The sequence below is a fragment of the Podarcis pityusensis genome (genome assembly GCF_964106645.2).
Source record: "Podarcis pityusensis genome assembly, chromosome: 6".
In the NCBI taxonomy this organism is placed as follows: Eukaryota; Metazoa; Chordata; class Lepidosauria; order Squamata; family Lacertidae; genus Podarcis; species Podarcis pityusensis.
The window spans coordinates 1,897,865-1,917,442 of NC_138030.1; the positions used below are offsets into that span (position 1 = coordinate 1,897,865).

Below are 19,578 nucleotides of genomic sequence, written 5' to 3' on the forward strand. Positions count from 1 at the left end.
ACCTTCATGAAGGGGAAATAGCAATGCAGACATTTTGGGTAGGAAGTCCTTGATGCATCACAAAGGAAGAAAGTGAGGGGGAGACAAGATAGTCAGACAAATAGTATATTTTGCTGGACACGATCCACAGGCTGATGCTTGGAATACAGGAGGAATGGGAGATGTAAACCCATCAAAGGAGACCTGTGCTCAGTTCATCCATCAACAGAAGACACCAGAAGAATGTCAGAAGAGAAAGCTGGATTAGGCCAATGGCCCATTTAGTCCATCATCCTGCTCCCATAGTGGCCAAACAGTTGCCTGTGGGAAACCAGGGATCAGGATTCAAACACAAGACCCCTCTTCCCCTGTTTCCAGTGACTGTGGAGGCAAAGCATAGTCATCCTGGCTAGAAGCCATGCAGAGCCCTTGAAAGACAAGACTGGAAAGACACAAACCACTTGAAAGCTTTCTCACGCAAGCTTCCCTGAAATGAATGGGAGCTGTGCAAAGCCTGTTCAGGAATCCTTGTGTGGCTCCCATCTGTTCCAAAGGGGCTTGCAAACACAAGTCCCACACATGGGGTGCGCACATTGCCTTTTGCCACAACTCAGAAGTTTAAAGCAATTTTATTTCTTGCATGCTACTTGACTATAGGAATACTAGTCACTCCAAGGCTGGGAAAAGCATATATATATATATATATATATATATATATATATACTGTTCCTTGAAAGATTTCTATCTCCTGACACACCTTTTGATTTACCAACTTTGTTCTGTAAAATAAATTCTTTCATCTGTTAAACATTTCCCTAAGACTCCAAGTATCAGAGAATTTATTAAGATGGAGCTCTCCATAACTGGTGGAGCGTCACAATAGGAAATAAAATCCCACAAGCAGAAGAAAGTGTTTTAGATTTCTGTGAGGGAAAATTCCTGTCAGGAAATGGCAGCTTCTCATAAACCTCCAAGGAAAGAGGAGGCAGTCAGGGAGAAGCTCAGACTGAAGGAGCGATTTCTGAGGGAAATTCTGGTCAGGAGAAATGGAAAACAGAATAGAAGCAGAAAAACAGATTCAGTTAGCCAAAATACAAGGCAGAGGAGAAAGAAAGAAAGAAAGAAAGAAGGAAAGAAAGAAAGAAAGAAAGAAAGAAAGAAAGAAAGAAAGGTCAAAATACAAGCAGAACAAGAACAAGCAGATTCAGTTAGCGAAAACACAGGCAGGTGACAGAGAAAGGGAGAGAGAGAGGCGGAACGCGAAAAAGAAATGTATAATCTTAAAACGAGAAAATAGAGCTTAGAGCAGAATGTCTGGTTCCACAGAGAAGTGGGGAAGTTACCTCAGTGGAACAGGCAAAATTTCAAAAAGGAGATGATATAGAAGCATTTTTGTTTAGTTTTGAGAGAACCAAATTCAGAGGTTCTGGATGAGGCCAGAATGAAGGATCTCCTTAGGGAGATTTACTCAGAAATGAGGGATGAGGAAACCGCCGATTGTGGACTCTTTAAAGAATGAGGGAGAGTTTGATTGTGGCTCACGACTGAGCAGAGCAGGAAAACATTTTGGAGAAATTAAGAGGAAACCTGGGGGAACTTATGCCCAGTTATGTTATGGCCTCCAGAGCCTGGCTGAGGGAAGGAAGGGTCAGGCGCTGGAGGAACTGAAGCAACTGATAGTGTGGGAACAGTTCTTGAAACATGTCTCCTCACATTTGGGATAAAAAGCTGAAAACGGTGGGGGAAGCCGCCAGTTCCCTGGACGAGATGGAAGGAGGTTGGGGAGGTTTGTGGTCCCACCCGCCTTCCGGAAAAGCCAAGTTTGGGGCTGCTCAGAGAAGTCGGAGGCAGCCAAAACCAGCCCTGCGAGGCGGGTCCCTCCCCTGCAGAAGAGAATGGGGGGGGATCTGTTTCCCCTCAGACTAAGCTCAGAGGCTTCCTTCTCTGGCCAGAGGAGAGTTCGAAGGGATCCCAAGGCAGGAATCCTATCAGAGACCAGAGAGGAGGAGGGGAGAGGCCAGGATCAGGCGCTGCCGGGAAAAGGAGTCCCTTGGCAGCCCGGCTTGGGCAATGTTCTCCCTGAGGAGAAGGATGTGTGTTGGCCCTCATCTCGCCCCTGAGCCCCAGCCCCAGTTATGGCTGCTTAGAATCGCAGGACTCGGAGCTGGAAGGAGGAAGGAGAGAACCTGCTGCCCATTTCTCTGTTTCTCATTTCCATGCATTCGGGATCGGGGGGGGGGGGCAAGTCCCCAGGGAAATCCATCAAAAGTTCAGTGTACATTTCTCCGGATACACACATGGTTGCGTGCAATTCTTCCTAACACGGACAGTTTTGCAAAGCAATTTCTCATCCCATAACATGCTTTCCTAGGTTATTTTCACTTTATCTTAATATCTATCTACTTATACAAATTTCTTGGCCAGAGGACTGCACTGCAAAAACTGGGGGGAGTGTAAATTTCAAAGGACGGCTGTGCATTAATGTCTGCATATTCAGCCCCCCCTTAATTCTAGTCCTCCCTTGAAAAGAGGACTTTCTCCACACCTGTTGACTAGGTGACTCTTGGGGGTCCCAAGGTACCTCCAGGAGAGAAGGAGCCCTTGGCCAAGGGGGTCCCTCAGGCACAGGCAGAGTCCCCTCATTTCATGGGCAGCCCCTTCATCCCGCCATTTGTAGGGAGTTCCTGAGAGATGCCCCCCATTTTGGTCTCCCCACAGCCAGCAGGTGGGAGGGCCCAGAGCCAAGGTGGAGATATTGGGCCAGGCTAACTGCTGGGTGGCTTTTCAAGGAACAGCAAGCAAGCAACTTTCCTCAAAAAAGCGGCATTTGCAGATGCATTTGGCAAAGGAAGGAGCAACATAGCAAATGAAATGGCCTAGCTTTTCCCTTCCTGCTGCTGCCAAGGTCTGGGTTGCACCAGTGTAATTCTACTAAGGTAAAATGGCTGGTTAGTCCAGCGAGATCCCAACACACCTCCACACTGCAGCCGACACACTAGCAAAATTTGGAAAGCGCTGCTCTATCCTAATTTAGGCACCTCCTTATTTTGGCTGACTCACAGAGGAAACTCAGTAAACACTTTGAATTCTGCAACATGACTTGAGTTTTGAGACGATTGCACACTGGATTTAATTTCATTTGCAAGTTCCCCAGTGAGAAAGCTGGAGTCCCTGGCAGTACCCAGAAGATCCCTTTACTTTGATCATTGCTCTGCATAATTTCTACTCCCCATCCCAGCACCCCAGTAGCTTAACCATGAAGAATTCATTCCCCTCAAATTTCAGGGCTCAATACTTGCTTCTCTTCCTTCACAGCAACCCTCTCCTTTCTCGGTGTGAGGAACCCCAGGGAATGAACAACTTTGCAGGGCCTGAGTTCCCCTCTGTGAGCCTACGCCAGTGTAACTTGCCCCATGGTGTGTGCACTGACTTTTGACATCAAGATCTAAAATGCCAGGGCACCAGAGTTACGTGTGCATGCATGAAAGAGTGCAGAGAAAGGCATAAAGAACCAGGTTTAGGTGCTTGGGAGTTTAGTACTTATCTGGCAGGCATTTGGGTCTCCCTCTCTACCAGAATACTAATTTGGGAAGTAATGGGAAGATTGTTGTTGTTTCGTTTAGTTGTGTCTGACTCTTCGTGACCCCCGGACCAGAGTACGCCAGGCACTTCTGTCTTCCACTGCCTCCTGCAGTTTGGTCAAACTCATGTTTGTAGCTTCGAGAACACTGTCCCACCATCTCGTCCTCCGTCATCCCCTTCTCCTTGTGCCCTCCATCTTTCCCAGCATCAGGGTCTTTTCCAGGGAGTCTTCTCATGAGGTGGCCAAAGTCTTGGAGCCTCAGCTTCAGGATCTGTCCTTCCAGTGAGCACTCAGGGCTGATTTCCTTCAGAATGGATCGGTTTGATCTTCCTGCAGTCCATGGGACTCTCAAGAGTCTCCTCCAGCACCAGAATTCAAAAGCATCCATTCTTCGGCGATCAGCCTTCTTTATGGTCCAGCTCTCACTTTCATACATCACTACTGGGAAGATACAAAAATGGGAAGATACAACCATACAAATGCAGGAGAAGCAAAGTGTTTATTAATGCTGAGGGCTTCCTTGATGTAAACCTTCATGTATGTAGTAGCAAAGCTGATGTTAGAGGTAACAGATTATTGTTAATTGTTGCTGTGCCCTTCATAATCACAGAAGAAGAAGAAGATGAAAGAGAGGTGAGACAATAGCAGTGGCAGTAGACAATATATTTTGCTGGTGTTGTAAACAAAACCTGCTCCTTTTCCCTTATTGGGGTACCCAATAGCCCATATAGAGTCCTTAAGTAGGTTCCCTATCGGTAGGAGAAAATAACAGAGGCCAACCAGAGAATATTGAGAAGCAAAGCAGCTAGTAAGCCTGATCTTTATTAAACTGTTGCAACAGGGTCCTCACTCACCACACGCAGGAGGGAGGAAGAACCCAGAACAATGGTGTGCAGACTATAGACTTTTGAAATTGCCCACCCTGTAGCTCAAGACCACTCCCAAAACATCATGCATACATCACAGAAGGAGGTGGTCTACAACAGAAATCCTGTCTGCCAGGATACCTGACAATGGTCACTGGTTGCTTTACCTGGGCAGCCCGGCCATTCTTTTGTGATGGTAAATACTTTAATTCCTGAATCTAGGACACAGGCTGACCCTGTTCATACACAGATACGCCCTAAAGACAGGTAAGCAAAAGACAATGGAGAGGCTTTCCCATTTCCTTCCTCCTTGCAGAGAAACATTTGAGGTCAATTTGGGAGAGTCAAAATGGTTTCAGGATTGTTCTCCTGTACTATTTCAGACACGTGGTTTACATACTTATGTATGTTTCAGTTACAGATGGGTAGCCGTGTTGGTCTGCCATAGTCGAAATAAAAAAATTCCTTCCTGTAGCACCTTAAAGACCAACTAAGTTAGTTCTTGGTATAAGCTTTCGTGTGCAAGCACACTTCTTCAGATACACTGAAACAGAAGTTACCAGATCCTTCTATATACTGAGAAGGTGGGGAGGGGTATTACTTAGAAGGGTGGTGGGAATCGGAGATTGGCAGATAGCTGAGATGAGCCTGTTGACGACTCTTAACGACTGTAATAGGTCTTACAGGAAAAGGCAAGGGGTGAGAAGGTGAGAAATGGCTTAGTCATGTATAATGGGATAAGAATCCAATGTCTCTGTTCAGACCAGGTTTCTCCATTGTTTTAAGTTTGGTAATGAGTTGTAATTCAGCAGCTTCTCTTTCCAGTCTATTTCTGAAATTCCTTTGTAGTAAAACAGCTACTTTGAGATCTTGTATAGAATGTCCTGGGAGATTGAAGTGTTCTCCTACTGGTTTCTCTGTTTTGTGATTCTTGATGTCAGATTTATGTCCGTTTATTCTTTGGCGTAAGGTTTGGCCTGTTTGTCCAATATAGAGAGCTGAAGGACACTGTTGGCATTTGATGGCATACACAATGTTAGACGATGAGCAATTAAATAGTCCCGAGATGGTATGTGTGATGTTGTTGGGGCCAGTAATGGTGTTGTCCGGGTGTATGTGGCAGCAAAGTTGGCATCTGGGTTTATTGCAGGTTCTGGTGCCAGTGTCCGTGTTAAGTCTGGTTGTAGTATTATTGTGGGTTAGGAGCCTTTTACACAAAATTGGACTCAGACCCCACACAAGAATACAAGAAAGAACTGAACAAGATTGTTAAGGAGCTACCCCCACACATCCAAGAACAGATCCTCACCAACACACCAACAGAACCTCGACCAGGAACTTTCTATCTTCTACCTAAAATACACAAACCAGGAAATCCAGGACGCCCCATCATTTCAGGTATTGGCACTATTACAGTGGGTGTCTCCGGTTATATGGACTCTGTTCTGAAACCATATGCCATCAGTGCTCCCAGCTATGTACGTGACACCACAGATTTTCTGAGGAAAATACAATCTTTAAATAATCTTCCCAACAATACTATACTAGCTACTATGGATGTGGAATCTCTGTATACCAACATCCCACACAACGATGGTTTACAAGCTATAAAGAACACCATTTCAGATAAAACCACAGCGGACCTTGCCACCAAACTCTGCCAATTTGTCCTTACCCACAACAACTTCAAATTCGGTGATGACCTGTTCCTTCAGATCAGCGGCACAGCAATGGGCACCCGCATGGCCCCACAGTATGCCAACATCTTCATGGCAGATTTAGAACAACGTTTCCTAAACTCCTACCCACTCAAACCTCTCTTGTACCTACGATACATTGACGATATTTTTATCATCTGGACACATGGTCAACAGACCCTGGACACCTTTCACCAGAAATTCAATGATTTTCACCCCACAATCAACCTTACAATGAATCAATCTATGCAAGAAATACATTTTTGGACACTACTATAAAAATACAGGATGGACGCATAGACACCACCTTATACCGTAAACCAACTGACCGACAAACATATCTACATGCCTCTAGCTACCATCCCAAACATACCAAACAGTCCATTGTATATAGCCAGGCACTACGTTACAGCCGCATCTGTTCCAATTCTACAGACAGAGACTCTCACCTAAGAGATCTACAGCAAACCTTCTCAGAACTAAAATACCCAGCAGATGAAGTTAGACAACAGATCAGCAGAGCCAGACTGATACCCAGAGAGAACTTGCTGCAAGACAGACCCAAAAAAGAAAATAACAGAACACCACTAGTCATCACATACAGCTCCCAAGTTAAAACAGTTCAACGCATCATCAGAGATCTACAACCTCTCCTGGACAATGACAGTTCTCTTTCTCAAGCTCTGGGAGGAAGACCTTTCATTGCCTACAGACAGCCACCCAATCTTAAACAACTCCTAACCCACAATAATACTACAACCAGACTTAACACGGACACTGGCACCAGAACCTGCAATAAACCCAGATGCCAACTTTGCTGCCACATACACCCGGACAACACCATTACTGGCCCCAACAACATCACACATACCATCTCGGGACTATTTAATTGCTCATCGTCTAACATTGTGTATGCCATCAAATGCCAACAGTGTCCTTCAGCTCTCTATATTGGACAAACAGGCCAAACCTTACGCCAAAGAATAAACGGACATAAATCTGACATCAAGAATCACAAAACAGAGAAACCAGTAGGAGAACACTTCAATCTCCCAGGACATTCTATACAAGATCTCAAAGTAGCTGTTTTACTACAAAGGAATTTCAGAAGTAGACTGGAAAGAGAAGCTGCTGAATTACAACTCATTACCAAACTTAAAACAATGGAGAAACCTGGTCTGAACAGAGACATCGGATTCTTATCTCATTATACATGACTAAGCCATTTCTCACCTTCTCACCCCTTGCCTTTTCCTGTAAGACCTATTACAGTCGTTAAGAGTCGTCAACAGGCTCATCTCAGCTATCTGCCAATCTCCGATTCCCACCACCCTTCTAAGTAATACCCCTCCCCACCTTCTCAATATATAGAAGGATCTGGTAACTTCTGTTTCAGTGTATCTGAAGAAGTGTGCATGCACACGAAAGCTTATACCAAGAACTAACTTAGTTGGTCTTTAAGGTGCTACAGGAAGGAATTTTTTTATTTATACTTATGTATGTGTTTGCCTTGTAAATTTATGAACATTTAATTTATATATCTGAGACCTTAAATTCTTATAAAACCGGGCAAGCACCTGCTAAGTGGTGGTTGGAGTATCGAAGGAGATCTGGAGACCTCCATGCTCATTTCATCCATTAAGAGGGATTGATACATTGGGAAATACGACTGTCTCCCCATTGGGCACTAACCACTTGAAAGCACTTTCAAGGAAGCTCCAGTCAAATCGATGGGTGCTGCTTCATCAAGAAGAGCATTCAGGACCCCGTGTGTGGCTCCCACCTTGCACTGCCCATTGCCTCTTGCCACAACACAGACCTTGTAAGCAATTTAAACCCTAAGAGAGGCCTTCGCTACAGAAATCCTAGGCTTTCCAAATTTGGAGGAAGCACCATTTCCTGCTGCTGGTTGGTGCTGCTGAAGGAAATGGCCCCAAATGGAATGGAAGTGGTGAGAGACGATACTGGCTTCCTGGTTTTCAAACAGGACTCCTGAGGACATCTTTACTTTGTGATTATAGAAACCAAGAGGAATTCCTATAGCAAAGGAAAAGGAAGAGTTCAAAATGTGCCCATCCGACTCCTGGAGTGTGATGTTTTCTCCCAATGCCAAAGTTTTCTCTCCTCCAACTCTGCTTTTTGAGCCCTTCCCAGAGGGCTCCCACCCTCTGCCCCCTGACTCCTGGAGCCACAAGACCCTGCTAAGATCCCCTCCTTTTCCCTGCTGCCTCCGCAGCCTTCCCTTCCCTGCTTCATGCCCTCCCTGAGGCTTTTCTCTGGGCTAAAGGGTGCTTTGAATCCTGGCTATACCTCTCACTGGCCTGGTTAGAGGGGGAAGGCATGTCCAAACGTCTGGACTTCTGCATGGCTGCAAACTAGCCGACTGTATAAAGTTAAGCGTCACAACCATGCCTAGACCTTCTCCTGGTTCTGGCCTCACCCATCACCAATGGTATGTGCAACCCCCCTTCCCAGAATGTTAGACACAAGGGTTTGTGGCTTGCTGGCTGAGAAGAGTCCCCTGTCCTAGGGGAATCACAGTCTCTGTGACTCCACTGGAGTCGATGCCTGTTAAAGCAGACTGGACTCCTTTAAATGAAGTGACTCAGCTCAGTGAAGCTCAGGGCCGGGCTGCCCATGAGGCAGATGGAAGCAGCTGCCTCAGGCAGCAGAGTCCCACAGGGCAGGGTTGCATGGAGATGACTTCCAGCAAGATCTCGGTCCAGTATACCTGAAGGAGCGTCTCCACCCCCATCGTTCTGCCCAGACACTGAGGTCCAGTTCCGAGGGCCTTCTGGCGGTTCCCTCACTGCGAGAAGTGAGGTTACAGGGAACCAGGCAGAGGGCCTTCACGGTGGTGGCACCCGCCCTGTGGAACGCCCTCCCACCAGATGTCAAAGAAAATAAGCAGCTATCTGACTTTTAGAAGACATCTGAAGGCAGCCCTGTTTAGGGAAGCTTTTAATGTTTAACGGACCACTGTATTTTAATACTTTGTTGGAAGCCACTCAGAGTGGCTGAGGAAACTCAGCCAGATGAGCGGGGTACAAATAATAAATTATTATTATTATTATTATTATTGAAATGAGGGAGAGGGGGAGATTTGGGGTGCAGGGGTGGTATTCTCCTGAAGCAATGGCCTCTGCAGGGGCAAGGCAAAGGCACCCTGGATAGCTGAGGCTGGAGACCTCCATAGGAGAAGGGGCCAGGTCCTGTTTCAGCAGCAACCAGGAGTTGCAGTTCTATCAGGCTTGCTAGCTAAACCTTCCCCAGGGACTGCCCGCCCTGCGTCGCCATCTGAGGTGAAACAGGAAAGTCACCACCACCGATGCCCTTCCCCAAAGCCTTGCTAACAGAACTGTATGGCTGTGGTGGCAGCTTACAGTTTCCCCAGCCACTCTGGGCTGCTTCCAACAAAGATTAAGAATACATTAAAATGTCACACATTAAAAACTTCCCTGATCAGGGGTGCCTTCAGATGTCTTCTAAATGTCAGGTAGTTGTTTATCTCCTTGACAAGGGAGGGCGTTCCACAGGGCAGGCACTACTACCAAGAAGGCCCTCTGCCTGGTTCCCTGTAACTTGGCTTCTCACAGGGAGGGAACTGCCAGTAGGCCCTCGGAGCTGGACCTCAGTGTCTGGGCAGAACGATAGGGGTGGAGATGCTCCTTCAGGTATACTGGGCCGAGGCCATTTAGGACTTTAAAGGTCAACACCAAAACTTTGAATTGTGCTGTTGGCCTAGCTGTGGGTTCCCCCTGCACATGTGCGCAACAACTCATTTCTTGCCGCCTGTTTGCCTTGCCATCAGAGCTTCCTACATAGAGTGCCTGCTCTGCTGAACTGCGGCAGGGACTTTGTGGAAAGTCCCCTGCAGCACTCCAGGGCTATTCCTGCCTCTTAAGACCCTCCAGGGCTGCATCAGTCAAAGCCTGCATCCTGAACCATGGACTAAATGCCAAAGGCTCACATCATAGGACGTATCTTCCATCTTCATCACTTCGCCAATGTCTGGAACCAGTGGCAAGGGGAGCTCCTGCTGCAGGTAATCTGGAGAGAAGAAACACAACATGCACCAATTTGGGTCAACAGAAGGCATCCTGGTTCATGTCACTAAGCCAGATTGAGGAGTGGCGGGTAGTACCACGTTCCTCTCTCCTTGACATTAGGGCGTCTAGGTAAAAGTAAAGGTACCCCTGACTGCTAGGTCCAGTCGCAGACGACTCTGGGGTTGCAGCGCTCATCTCGCTCTATAAGCCAAGGGAGCTGGCGTTTGTCCACGGACATCTTCTGGGTCATGTGGCCAGCATGACTAAGCTGCTTCTGGCGAACCAGAGCAGCGCACGGAAAAGCCGTTTACCTTCCCACCGGAGCGGTACCTATTTATCTACTTGCACTTTGATGTGCTTTTGAACTGCTAGGTGGGCAGGAGCAGGGACCGAGCAACGGGAGCTCACCCCATTGCGGGGAGTCGAACCGCCGACCTTCCGAGCAGCAAGCCCTAGGCTCAGTGGTTTAGACCACAGCACCACCCGCATATCTTAGGGCTTCTACACAGCCACAAAGGGGTGCTTCTCCAGAGAGCCTGGCTGAACTGAGGCTCAGCTGAAGGCATCAGTTCAGCCATCGGTGCTACCCAACAAGCAAGCTTTGTGGTTTAAGGCTGAAGCGATGGCTTGGAAGGAAACCTCAAAGGTGATCAACGCTGCGCCTGTACCTGAGTCAATGTCACCTCATTACCCCACAACTCTTACCCAACATTGGAAAAGGACTCTCTTGGTTCAGCACTTTCTCCAGCATTTCCACAGCGTCGTATGCACCTCCGTGGAGCCGGGCCCTCTAGAAGAAGAGATGCGATCAGCAATGCAAGGAAGCCGCATGGAAAGGAAGGTTTCCTTCCAAGCCATCTCACGCCCAGGTCCAACTGCACCATAAACCATGTGGCTTCAACAGAGTCAGCATGAGGAGCCATCTCAAGGCACTTTGCTCCAGAGATAGACAATCCTTTTGACACCTCCCTCCCTCCCATTAATCAGTTGTGGTGCCTTGGGAAGAGCGTCACCTTCTCCTCCTGCAAAACCCTCCTGCAACGCCATACCTGTTTTTATCCCAGATGCGTTTGCTGCTCTGGACTCCTTGGGAGGAGTGGAGGGATATAAATTTAACAAAGAAACACACAATTTAACAAATAAGTAAATATACTGTAGTCTGATTGGTCCTAGAACAATAGGGTCCAGAACGCAGCAGATTGGTCCTAGAAGAATAGGAATCAGAATGCAGCAGTCTGATTGGTCCTAGAAGAATAGGATTCAGAATGCAGCAGTCTGATTGGTCCTAGAACAATAGGGTCCAGAATGCAGCAGTCTGATTGGTCCTAGAACAATAGGATCCAGAATGCAGCAGTCTGATTGGTCCTAGAACAATAGGATCCAGAATGCAGTAGTCTGATTGATCCACAGGAGCCACCCAATCCAGCTCCAGGTGGAAGTGAATCCGCAACCTGATTGGCCTACAGGAGAATCCCAGAATTAGCCAGTCACGTGGGGCCCATTGTGTAAATAATGTATATAAAGCAGACATTTCGGGGGAACTTCCATTCCTCACTACAATGAGCTGAATAAAGTGCATGAAATCCACACTCGACTCCGAGTATATTTCAATTCCTTTGAGCTAGGCCAGGAGCAGCCATGGCACTGGGCCCAGAACATAACTGGCAGCCACTGCAAATCCTGACATCACCCATGAACAAAACCTTAGACTGAACGGAAGCAGCGCCAGCAGGTGGAAAGAGCAGACAAGTCAGCCTCTGAAGTCCTGAGTTCAAATCTCTGCTTGGTCATGAGTTGGCTGAGTGTCTTGGGCAAGACACTTAGAAGCTTTTAAGCACAATCATGGTCGTTGCCGTGATTCTCTGAAGAGGGACTGTGAGGAAGGTCAAGCGAAAAAGGGCTAAAGAAATGGATCTTGCTATACGACAGAATGTATTAGAATAGGTGGAAGAGCTTACGTTATCGCCTTCCATGTCCAGAAATCCACTGCAAGGAAAAAGGAAATGCTTGTTAGAAGTGGCTTAGCACACGATTCCCGTCAACTGCATTGTGCGTGATTCTGAAGCTTCCCATCAAGGGTCAAAAATCCATATCTATTAATTAATTACATTTGTATACCACCCTTCATCCGAAGATCCCAGAAAAAAAATCTGAGCTTGGACTCTTAGCAACAACTATCTTCCAGTGCCCATCTGACCCCACCAGTCTGCCCTGTGCCCTGCAAAATGTGACCTATATCCTGTTTGCCCCTGATATAGGAGAGTAGGACATGGGGCAAAGCTGCTCCTACCACTAGGCATGGTGAGGCGAGTGCCTTGGGTGGCCTATCCTGGGAGGCGGTGGGGCCCCTCGGCTCTTCCTCCTGAGTCGGCTCTTCCTCCCTGACCAGAGTCTTCTGCTGCAGAAGAGAGCTGTGTGCTGTGCCCCTTGCTCTCCACCTTTCTAACAACTTTGAATTATTACTTCATTATTATTCCCATCTAAGGATGAAAACCATCATCTCCAACTACTCGTAACCTTTGGCTTCTGCCACTCGACACACGTGAGCAAAACGCCCCATTTTAATTGGGGCTTCTGTCTTTATCTTAACTGATTTTATTTGAGATTTCAGAAGAAGTAATCTTACGGCACACTGCTTAGAAACGACGGTGTTAAGCAGTATATTGTACTGTTTTGACTAGCTTGCTTTATTGTTTTTATGGAATTGTTGTAGTGTGTACTTCAGTTATGTGTGCTTTCTGGTTGCTTTTATACTTGTAAATCACATAGAAGCCATCCTGGTAATTAATTGGTATATAAATTAAACAGCAGCAGCAGTAGCATCTACCGGCATGCAACCTTTTGCTTTTATCATCCTGCACATGCAAGCAAGAAGTTCTATCATGTACGTCAAGAGGCAATGACGCTGAATAGGGCGTCAGGGTGTTTGTTACCTGTCTAGAGTTAACAAGAGCTTCAGCTTGTTGTCTGTAATAAAAATATCAGCTGATAAACAGTAAGCCTGCCATGAAAGAGAGAGAGAAAACAAGAGAAGGTCCATTCAGTGGAGGGAGACGGTGCTGATGTACCAAGAATGTTCTCCTCCAGAAGACTCCCCAGACTGGAACTCACATCGGTCAGAGTCCAAACGGCGACCTCCATTTCCTTGGTATTGAACACCTCCATCTTTAATGGATGGATCACATAAAAACTACCATAGGCCCCATGGAATTTAGGTGGCCCACGAGCCGTTACGTTCACCAGGTAGTCGTTCAGCTCCTGCAGAGACACAGTTTAAATGGAAATATAAATCACTCTTTATTCATTTTTTAGAAATTAATTTATTTGGTTTTTCAGATTGAAATTTTACAGCCACATATCCAACATACAACATTAAAAACTAGATTCCAAGGAATCTATTGGACTTCTCTCCTCCCTTTTGTGGGTCCGACTGTTAATCATTTCCTCCTGCATCTTTTATAATAATCCAGGTCTTTTTTATCTCTCCATTGCACCCAAATTCACCATTAAACTACAAGTGATATTCCAATCCTACTAACGATTTTAGCTGTTTACAGTGGTCTTTAAGATAAGTTATAAATTGATGGATTATGCTGAAATGGCTAAAATTCCTAGAAGAACCAGAAATCGGGAAGAACAAAAGTTTAATAAGGAATGGGGAAAATTTAAATCACTCTTTACTGGAAGAGCAGCTCTCGGGCTACCTGTTTGTAATGTTCTCGCATATCCTAATGCAGACATGGCAACTTCCATTTGTTGAATCTGTTTTGTAACAACAGTGAGCAGTTGTCCCCACACACCCCAAGATCCTCATCGTCCATTACAGACTGGTATTATACCTAAACACTATTGATCTTGAACTCAAAAATTTATAAATTACCTCCTTTGATCTTTCCGGTTGCTGTTTCTCCATCTTACCTGTCTTCATGTTGCCTGGTTGCTTTGATTTGTTTGTGGGAGCATCAAGAGGGAGTCCCAAGACTAAGTTCACAAGATTTCTTATGCCTGTTTTGGTTTCTTACTATGCATTTCTTCTTATATGAGAAAGCTTCATTAAAAATCATTTTTAAAAAGACAAAGAAATTTCAGAAGGAGAAACCATGTTTAAAAGCAGAGCCGTACTAATGAAATGTACTCACATCATAAGAAACTTCCCCTGGAAGCGCAGGCAAAACACTTTCCAACAGGCAATAGCCCTGGGAGATGTACATGGAATGAGAAATCAATGGAGAAGGTCAGAGCAGAGAAGTGGACTTTCATTCTTCCCCATTCTGCTGACTGTCCTTCCCCTCAACAAAAATAATCTCCATTTGGCTGAGCCACACTTTGGCCTTATTATCTCATGAGCTAACTTGCTATTTAAAACCCCCTCTGAAAACAAGAACATCCATGTGTTGGATTAGTGTTAGAAGAAATTCAAAACCATTTCAAGCAGTTCTGAGTGAGGAGAAGATGCAAAGTGTATTTAAGTCTTCTATGGGCCCAGAGTTTGCCCTACAACAGGGGTGTCTGCAGTCAACAATTTTTGCTCATCCTCCCTCCCAAAAAAGTTCAACAACTCTGGTCAATCCAATGGGTAAGAACACTGCCAGTTTATTTATAGTGGAAGTAGATCGCTGTCTAAGGGACGCGGGTGGCGCTGTGGGTTAGACCACAGAGCCTAGGACTTGCCGATCAGAAGGTCGGTGGTTCAAATCCCCACGACGGGGTGAGCTCCCGTTGCTCGGTCCCAGCTCCTGCCAACCTAGCAGTTTGAAAGCACGTCAAAGTGCAAGTAGATAAATAGGTACCACTCCAGCAGGAAGGTAAACAGTGTTTCCGTGCACTGCTCTGGTTCGCCAGAAGTGGCTTAGTCATGCTGGCCACATGACCTGGAAGCTGTACGCCGGCTCCCTTGGCCAGTAAAGCGAGGTGAGCACCACAACCCCAGAGTCAGCCATGACTGGACCTAATGGTCAGGGGTCCCTTTACCTTTTAGATCGCTGTCGTATGGAAGTTGGACATGCCTGCCCTACAGGGCCAAGGGCAGTGGAAGGAACCAGATGCAGCTATAACAGACAACGCTACTCACCATTCTGTGATCTTTGTCCACAACGAAGGGCTCAAAGGGGTATAAAAGCTGGTTAAAGTTCTGCTCCAGCTGGTTTTTTGTCATGGCAACGTCCGCAACAGCTCCATCTTGTATTGCGGGAAGAGACTTCAAGAGGTCAGCAATCCTGTCTTCTGCTCTGCTGTCTGCTTCTCCTTCTCCTGCAGAGAGCTGGAAGCAGCAGCCGCAGGAGGAGTTGTGTGTTTCTCACGTGTCTCTTGAACACCAGTAATGTCTTCAAATGGCCCTTTCCCTGTTACTTATAGCGCTGTTGATGCCCCAGCTAGAGCCACCATGCTTACATAAGAAAACTGGAAGAGCTCGCTGGATCAGGCCAATGGCCCACCTAGCCCCCTAACCTCTTCTTCTCACATTGGCCAATGAGATGCCTGTTTTAAGCCCCAAATCAAGAGATGAGCCAACCACACTTGTAATCCCCAGAAACTGATATTCGGAGGTGGTTGATGTACTATGTTTGTTTGTGACACTATGCATGACCTTGAATGTTGGCATTATGACAGACCTTCACAAAGCTGTGAAGAGGAGGTGTCTGTGAGACATGGTGGACTCCAGGGCAGACATACCATAAGGGTATGCCCTCAGGATTTGCACCAAAAAATAATTCCCCCCATTTCCACAGAAGTGGATGAAATCCACCAACATGGGAGGCAGTCCAGAGTTGATTAAGCCTGCCAAATTGTTCCCCCAGGGGGGTTAGAACAGGGCTTCTTTAAATTTTGATTTCCTTCAAGAGAAACTTTCCTTTCCTGCCAGAATTGGATGTACAGTGGTACCTCTAGTTATGAACTTAATTCATTCCGGAGGTCCGTTCTTAAACTGAAACTGTTCTTAACTAGAGGCATGCTTTCAATAATGGGGCCTCTTGCTGCCACTGCACTACTGGCACACAATTTCCGTTCTCATCCTGGGGCAAAGTTCTCAACTCGAGGTAACTCTTCCAGGTTAGTGGAGTTTGTAACCTGAAGCGTTTGTAACCTGAGATGTTTGTAACTCAAGGTACCACTATAATTTGTAGGTTAGGCCACCCCACCAGAGGAGGACAAAGCCTGATGATTTTGAGGTTCCACATACTTAGATTGCAAAGCTCCATTTGGGTCCCTTCCAACTCTACGATTCTACGATTCTATGAACTTCCTTGAGCAATTGTTCTGATACCAAATGACTCCTGGGACATTGCCTCAAATCTTTACATCTATGGTCTCGTAAAGAAGATTACTATCTGGTGCTGAACTGATACAGTCCCTCCTTCTAATTACGTAATACAGTGGTTCTCAACCTGTGGGTCCCCAGATGTTGTTGGACTACAACTCCCATCATCCCTGAGCTCTGGCCTTGCTAGCTAGGGGTGATGGGAGTTGTAGTTCAACAACATCTGGGACCCACAGGTTGAGAAAGGCTGTAATAGCTAACACAAATCTAACAAATCCCATGAACGGTTGCCAGTGCTTTGCGCTACTAGGTCCCCTCGTTGATCTCTTTCTGAACAAGCAGGATCCCATCCCCTGTAGGCAAATGCTTGGTACTTACACCTAGGTCGAGGATGAGAACATCGTCTTGTATTTGGAAGCTCTGGAGAGAATACTGGATCCCGGCAGGTGACAAGTCAACTGCACAAAAGGCAAAAATGAGATAAGGAGAAAGGGCTTTATTGTTGTGGCTTCAGGACTCCTGGAGGATGTCTCCCTTGAGCACACAGCTCTCCTGGCCATGAGGAGACCTGGGAGGCCCGGGTTCAAATCTCCATTGGCCGTAAGCTCACTGGGTGACCTTGGGCCCGTCACCATCTCTGAACCTGTCCTACCTTGCAGGTTGTTGCGGGGATTAAATGAGGAGGCAGAGAACTATGCATGGCAGCTTGTGCTCCTTGGATTAAAAGGAGGAATATAAATGCAACGAATAAGAAACTAAAACAATAAAAATAAAAGCACACACGCTTTTGATACATTTTCCAGTGATGGCTTTCCCAAAATCTACAATAGTGGAATGGAATGTGGATAAATTAGGGTAAAAAAATAATGTTTCATTTGTTTTTCTTCAACCAAACAACCATGAGGCAGATTTCCCTGATTTTTTTGCAGATGCCCATTGTGAAAAACACCCCAGCATGAATCCCCATGTTTATTTTGTTTCGTTTCAAATTATTTATCACTTTCAGTTTTACAGATTGGACATTTAACCAAATGCAAACTATCCATTTGTCACCAACTTCCCTTCCTTCCTGGTTCATTTTATTAGCCTTCTAACGCCGCATCTTCTAGCATGGGGCCTGGGAGGTGGAGGCGAGGAACAGCTACTCGACCCTTCTCTGTTTTGGAAGAAAAAGTCTAGAGGGAGAAAAAAGGAAGGGACTCACCGAGGTTCTGGAGGCTCAGCAAGAACCCATCGGAGTCAGAAAGGGACGACAGCAAGAGGTCACAGGCCTGCAAGACAAAAGCCACAGAGCCACAGAGGCTGCTGTCATAGGAGCTGCAGGCCATTGGGGTGTCTTGGGTGGTCTTTGCAATTAGCAGGGCAATTAGTGCCTGCTAATGAGTCATAATGTGGCAGTGGTCCAAAGGGCCACAATAAATGTGATAATGTGTACCCCTGTAAATCCTTGAGGGTGCTTTTAGTAGAGAAGTTATGGTAGCCTGCTACTTTATGAAACGGATGATTTTGCAAGTCGCCGCCCACCCACTGGGGCAGAAATAAAAGTAATACGTGAATAACAAAGATACACGTAAGTTGCTACATGGTGCAAATGGCTACACGTAACACAGGTCTCCAACATGCACACTAACACAATGTAGCAGAACATGGTGGGAATCACTGGCAGAAATTGCCAGTGCTTATTGCGCATGTGTATTAAACATGAAATGACGTAATGATGTATATGATTGGTGGAAATTGAAATGCTTTGTTTGAAATTTTAGAAATACTATGGACCACTGGGCAGGGTTGCAGTTTTGCGGCACGATCCAACTGCAACCTATTGCTTTGCAGTAAACAACGCTGGATTACTAACTCCTCACGTTTCTGAGTTTTATTGGCGTAAACTCAGGAGATACGCTATTTTCTGGCTTACAACAATGAGACTCCTTCGCACCAGAGCTGCCAGATTTCCTCATCTCTGTTTGTGCCACATGTGTGCCAGTCCTTGTGCCACAAGGAGTTGCGCCAACAGAGGATCTTCTGAGCCAATACTTCAAATACAGGGAAAGGACCCCTGGACGGTTAAATCCAGTCAAAGGCAACTGTGGGGTTGCGGCGCTCGTCTCGCTTTCAGGCCAAGGGAGCCAGCGTTTGTCCACAGACAGCTTTCCGGGTCATGTGGCCAGCAAGGCTAAACTGCTTCTGGCGCAACAGGACACCGTGACGGAAACCAGAGCGTGCAGAAACGCCGTTTACCTTCCCGCCACAGTGGTATCTATTTATCTACTTGCACTAGCATGCTTTCGAACTGCTAGGTTGGCAGAAACTGGGGCAGAGCAACAGGAGCTCTCCCCGTTCTGTGGATTTGAACCACCAACCTTCTGATCGGCAAGCCCAAGAGGCTCAGTGGTTTAGACCACAGCGCCACCCGCATCCCATACTTCAAATACAACCCCACCCAAGAATACTCTAGGTAAGACCTACGTTTGCGTCCAAAACAGGAACTAGATTTTTATCCAGGGACTTTTTCACCATTGGTGTGACGCCTTCCTTCAATGCTTTGACAGTTCTGAAGGGAAATAAAGGCAGTAGCAAAAATGAGAAAAGCTGGGAGAAGATAAGAGTTCCTCTTTAACCAGGTCTTTGACTGATTAACATCCAATGCCTTTTTTAAATGTGTTGGGAGGGGGTTATTGGGTTATTGCTTTTGTTTTTATTTTGAATGTGTATTTCGTGCTTTTATATTGTGATTTTATCTTGTGAACCGCCCTGAGACCTGCGGTGATAGAGCAGTACATAAATAAAAATAAATGGTAATAGAGCAGTTGTCTGCAAATCAAATGAAGGGCCAAGTACCACAGAAGAAGGGGAAGCACCATAGTCTGAGGGTGAAATGCAATGAAATGCTAGAAATGGGTGGGGGACAAATTGCCTTTTGTGAGTTCTTAGGACAGGCCTGGGACTACAGCTTAAAAGCATAAGGTGGTTTTGGACTCTGCAGTTATATAATTCTGTTATTCCAGATATTATTCCCAGTGGCACCAAGTACAGTGGTGCCTCGCATTAAGTACTTAATTCGTTCCGGAGGTCCGTTCTTAACCTGAAACTGTTCTTAACCTGAAGCACCACTTTAGCTAATGGGGCCTCCTGCTGCTGCCGCACC

The 19,578-nt window shown here is 46.2% G+C and overlaps 1 protein-coding gene and 1 long non-coding RNA gene across 3 annotated transcripts; both read right to left on the bottom strand.

The window, feature by feature from the left end:
• Nucleotides 1–7,620: 7,620 nt before the first annotated feature.
• LOC308480205 (uncharacterized protein) lies at nt 7,621–15,710 on the bottom strand. 2 transcript variants are annotated; one of them, XM_081011652.1, is made up of 8 exons: nt 15,246–15,710; nt 14,314–14,370; nt 13,286–13,432; nt 13,108–13,175; nt 12,133–12,160; nt 10,880–10,964; nt 10,096–10,175; nt 7,621–8,162 (listed from the first exon to the last, which is right to left on the bottom strand). In XM_081011652.1, the coding sequence occupies exons 1-8, from the start codon at nt 15,327–15,329 to the stop codon at nt 8,130–8,132; spliced, it is 582 nt and encodes a 193-aa protein (XP_080867778.1). In that variant the 5' UTR covers nt 15,330–15,710; the 3' UTR covers nt 7,621–8,129. The 2 variants fall into 2 exon arrangements, with proteins under 2 accessions (XP_080867778.1, XP_080867779.1); XM_081011653.1 differs by lacking the exon at nt 14,314–14,370.
• Nucleotides 15,711–16,818: 1,108 nt separating this feature from the next.
• LOC308479486 lies at nt 16,819–18,970 on the bottom strand. Its single transcript, XR_013987707.1, has 3 exons — nt 18,900–18,970; nt 17,638–17,704; nt 16,819–16,891 (listed from the first exon to the last, which is right to left on the bottom strand). It is a non-coding gene; the product is annotated as an uncharacterized lncRNA (long non-coding RNA).
• Between the last annotated feature and the right edge of the window lie 608 nt (nt 18,971–19,578).

What these genes read in the sequence shown, in the direction of transcription:
- LOC308480205 (XM_081011652.1), bottom strand. Translation starts at nt 15,329, where the DNA reads ATGACAAAAAACCAGCTGGAGCAGAACTTTAACCAGCTTTTATACCCC. An exon ending in GAGTCCTTTTCCAATGTTGG is followed by an intron (nt 10,176 to 10,879) that starts GTAAGAGTTGTG and finishes TCTTCTCTCCAG; the next exon opens with ATTACCTGCAGCAGGAGCTC. An exon ending in TGGAAGATACGTCCTATGAT is followed by an intron (nt 8,163 to 10,095) that starts GTGAGCCTTTGG and finishes CCTTTGCTATAG; the next exon opens with GAATTCCTCTTGGTTTCTAT.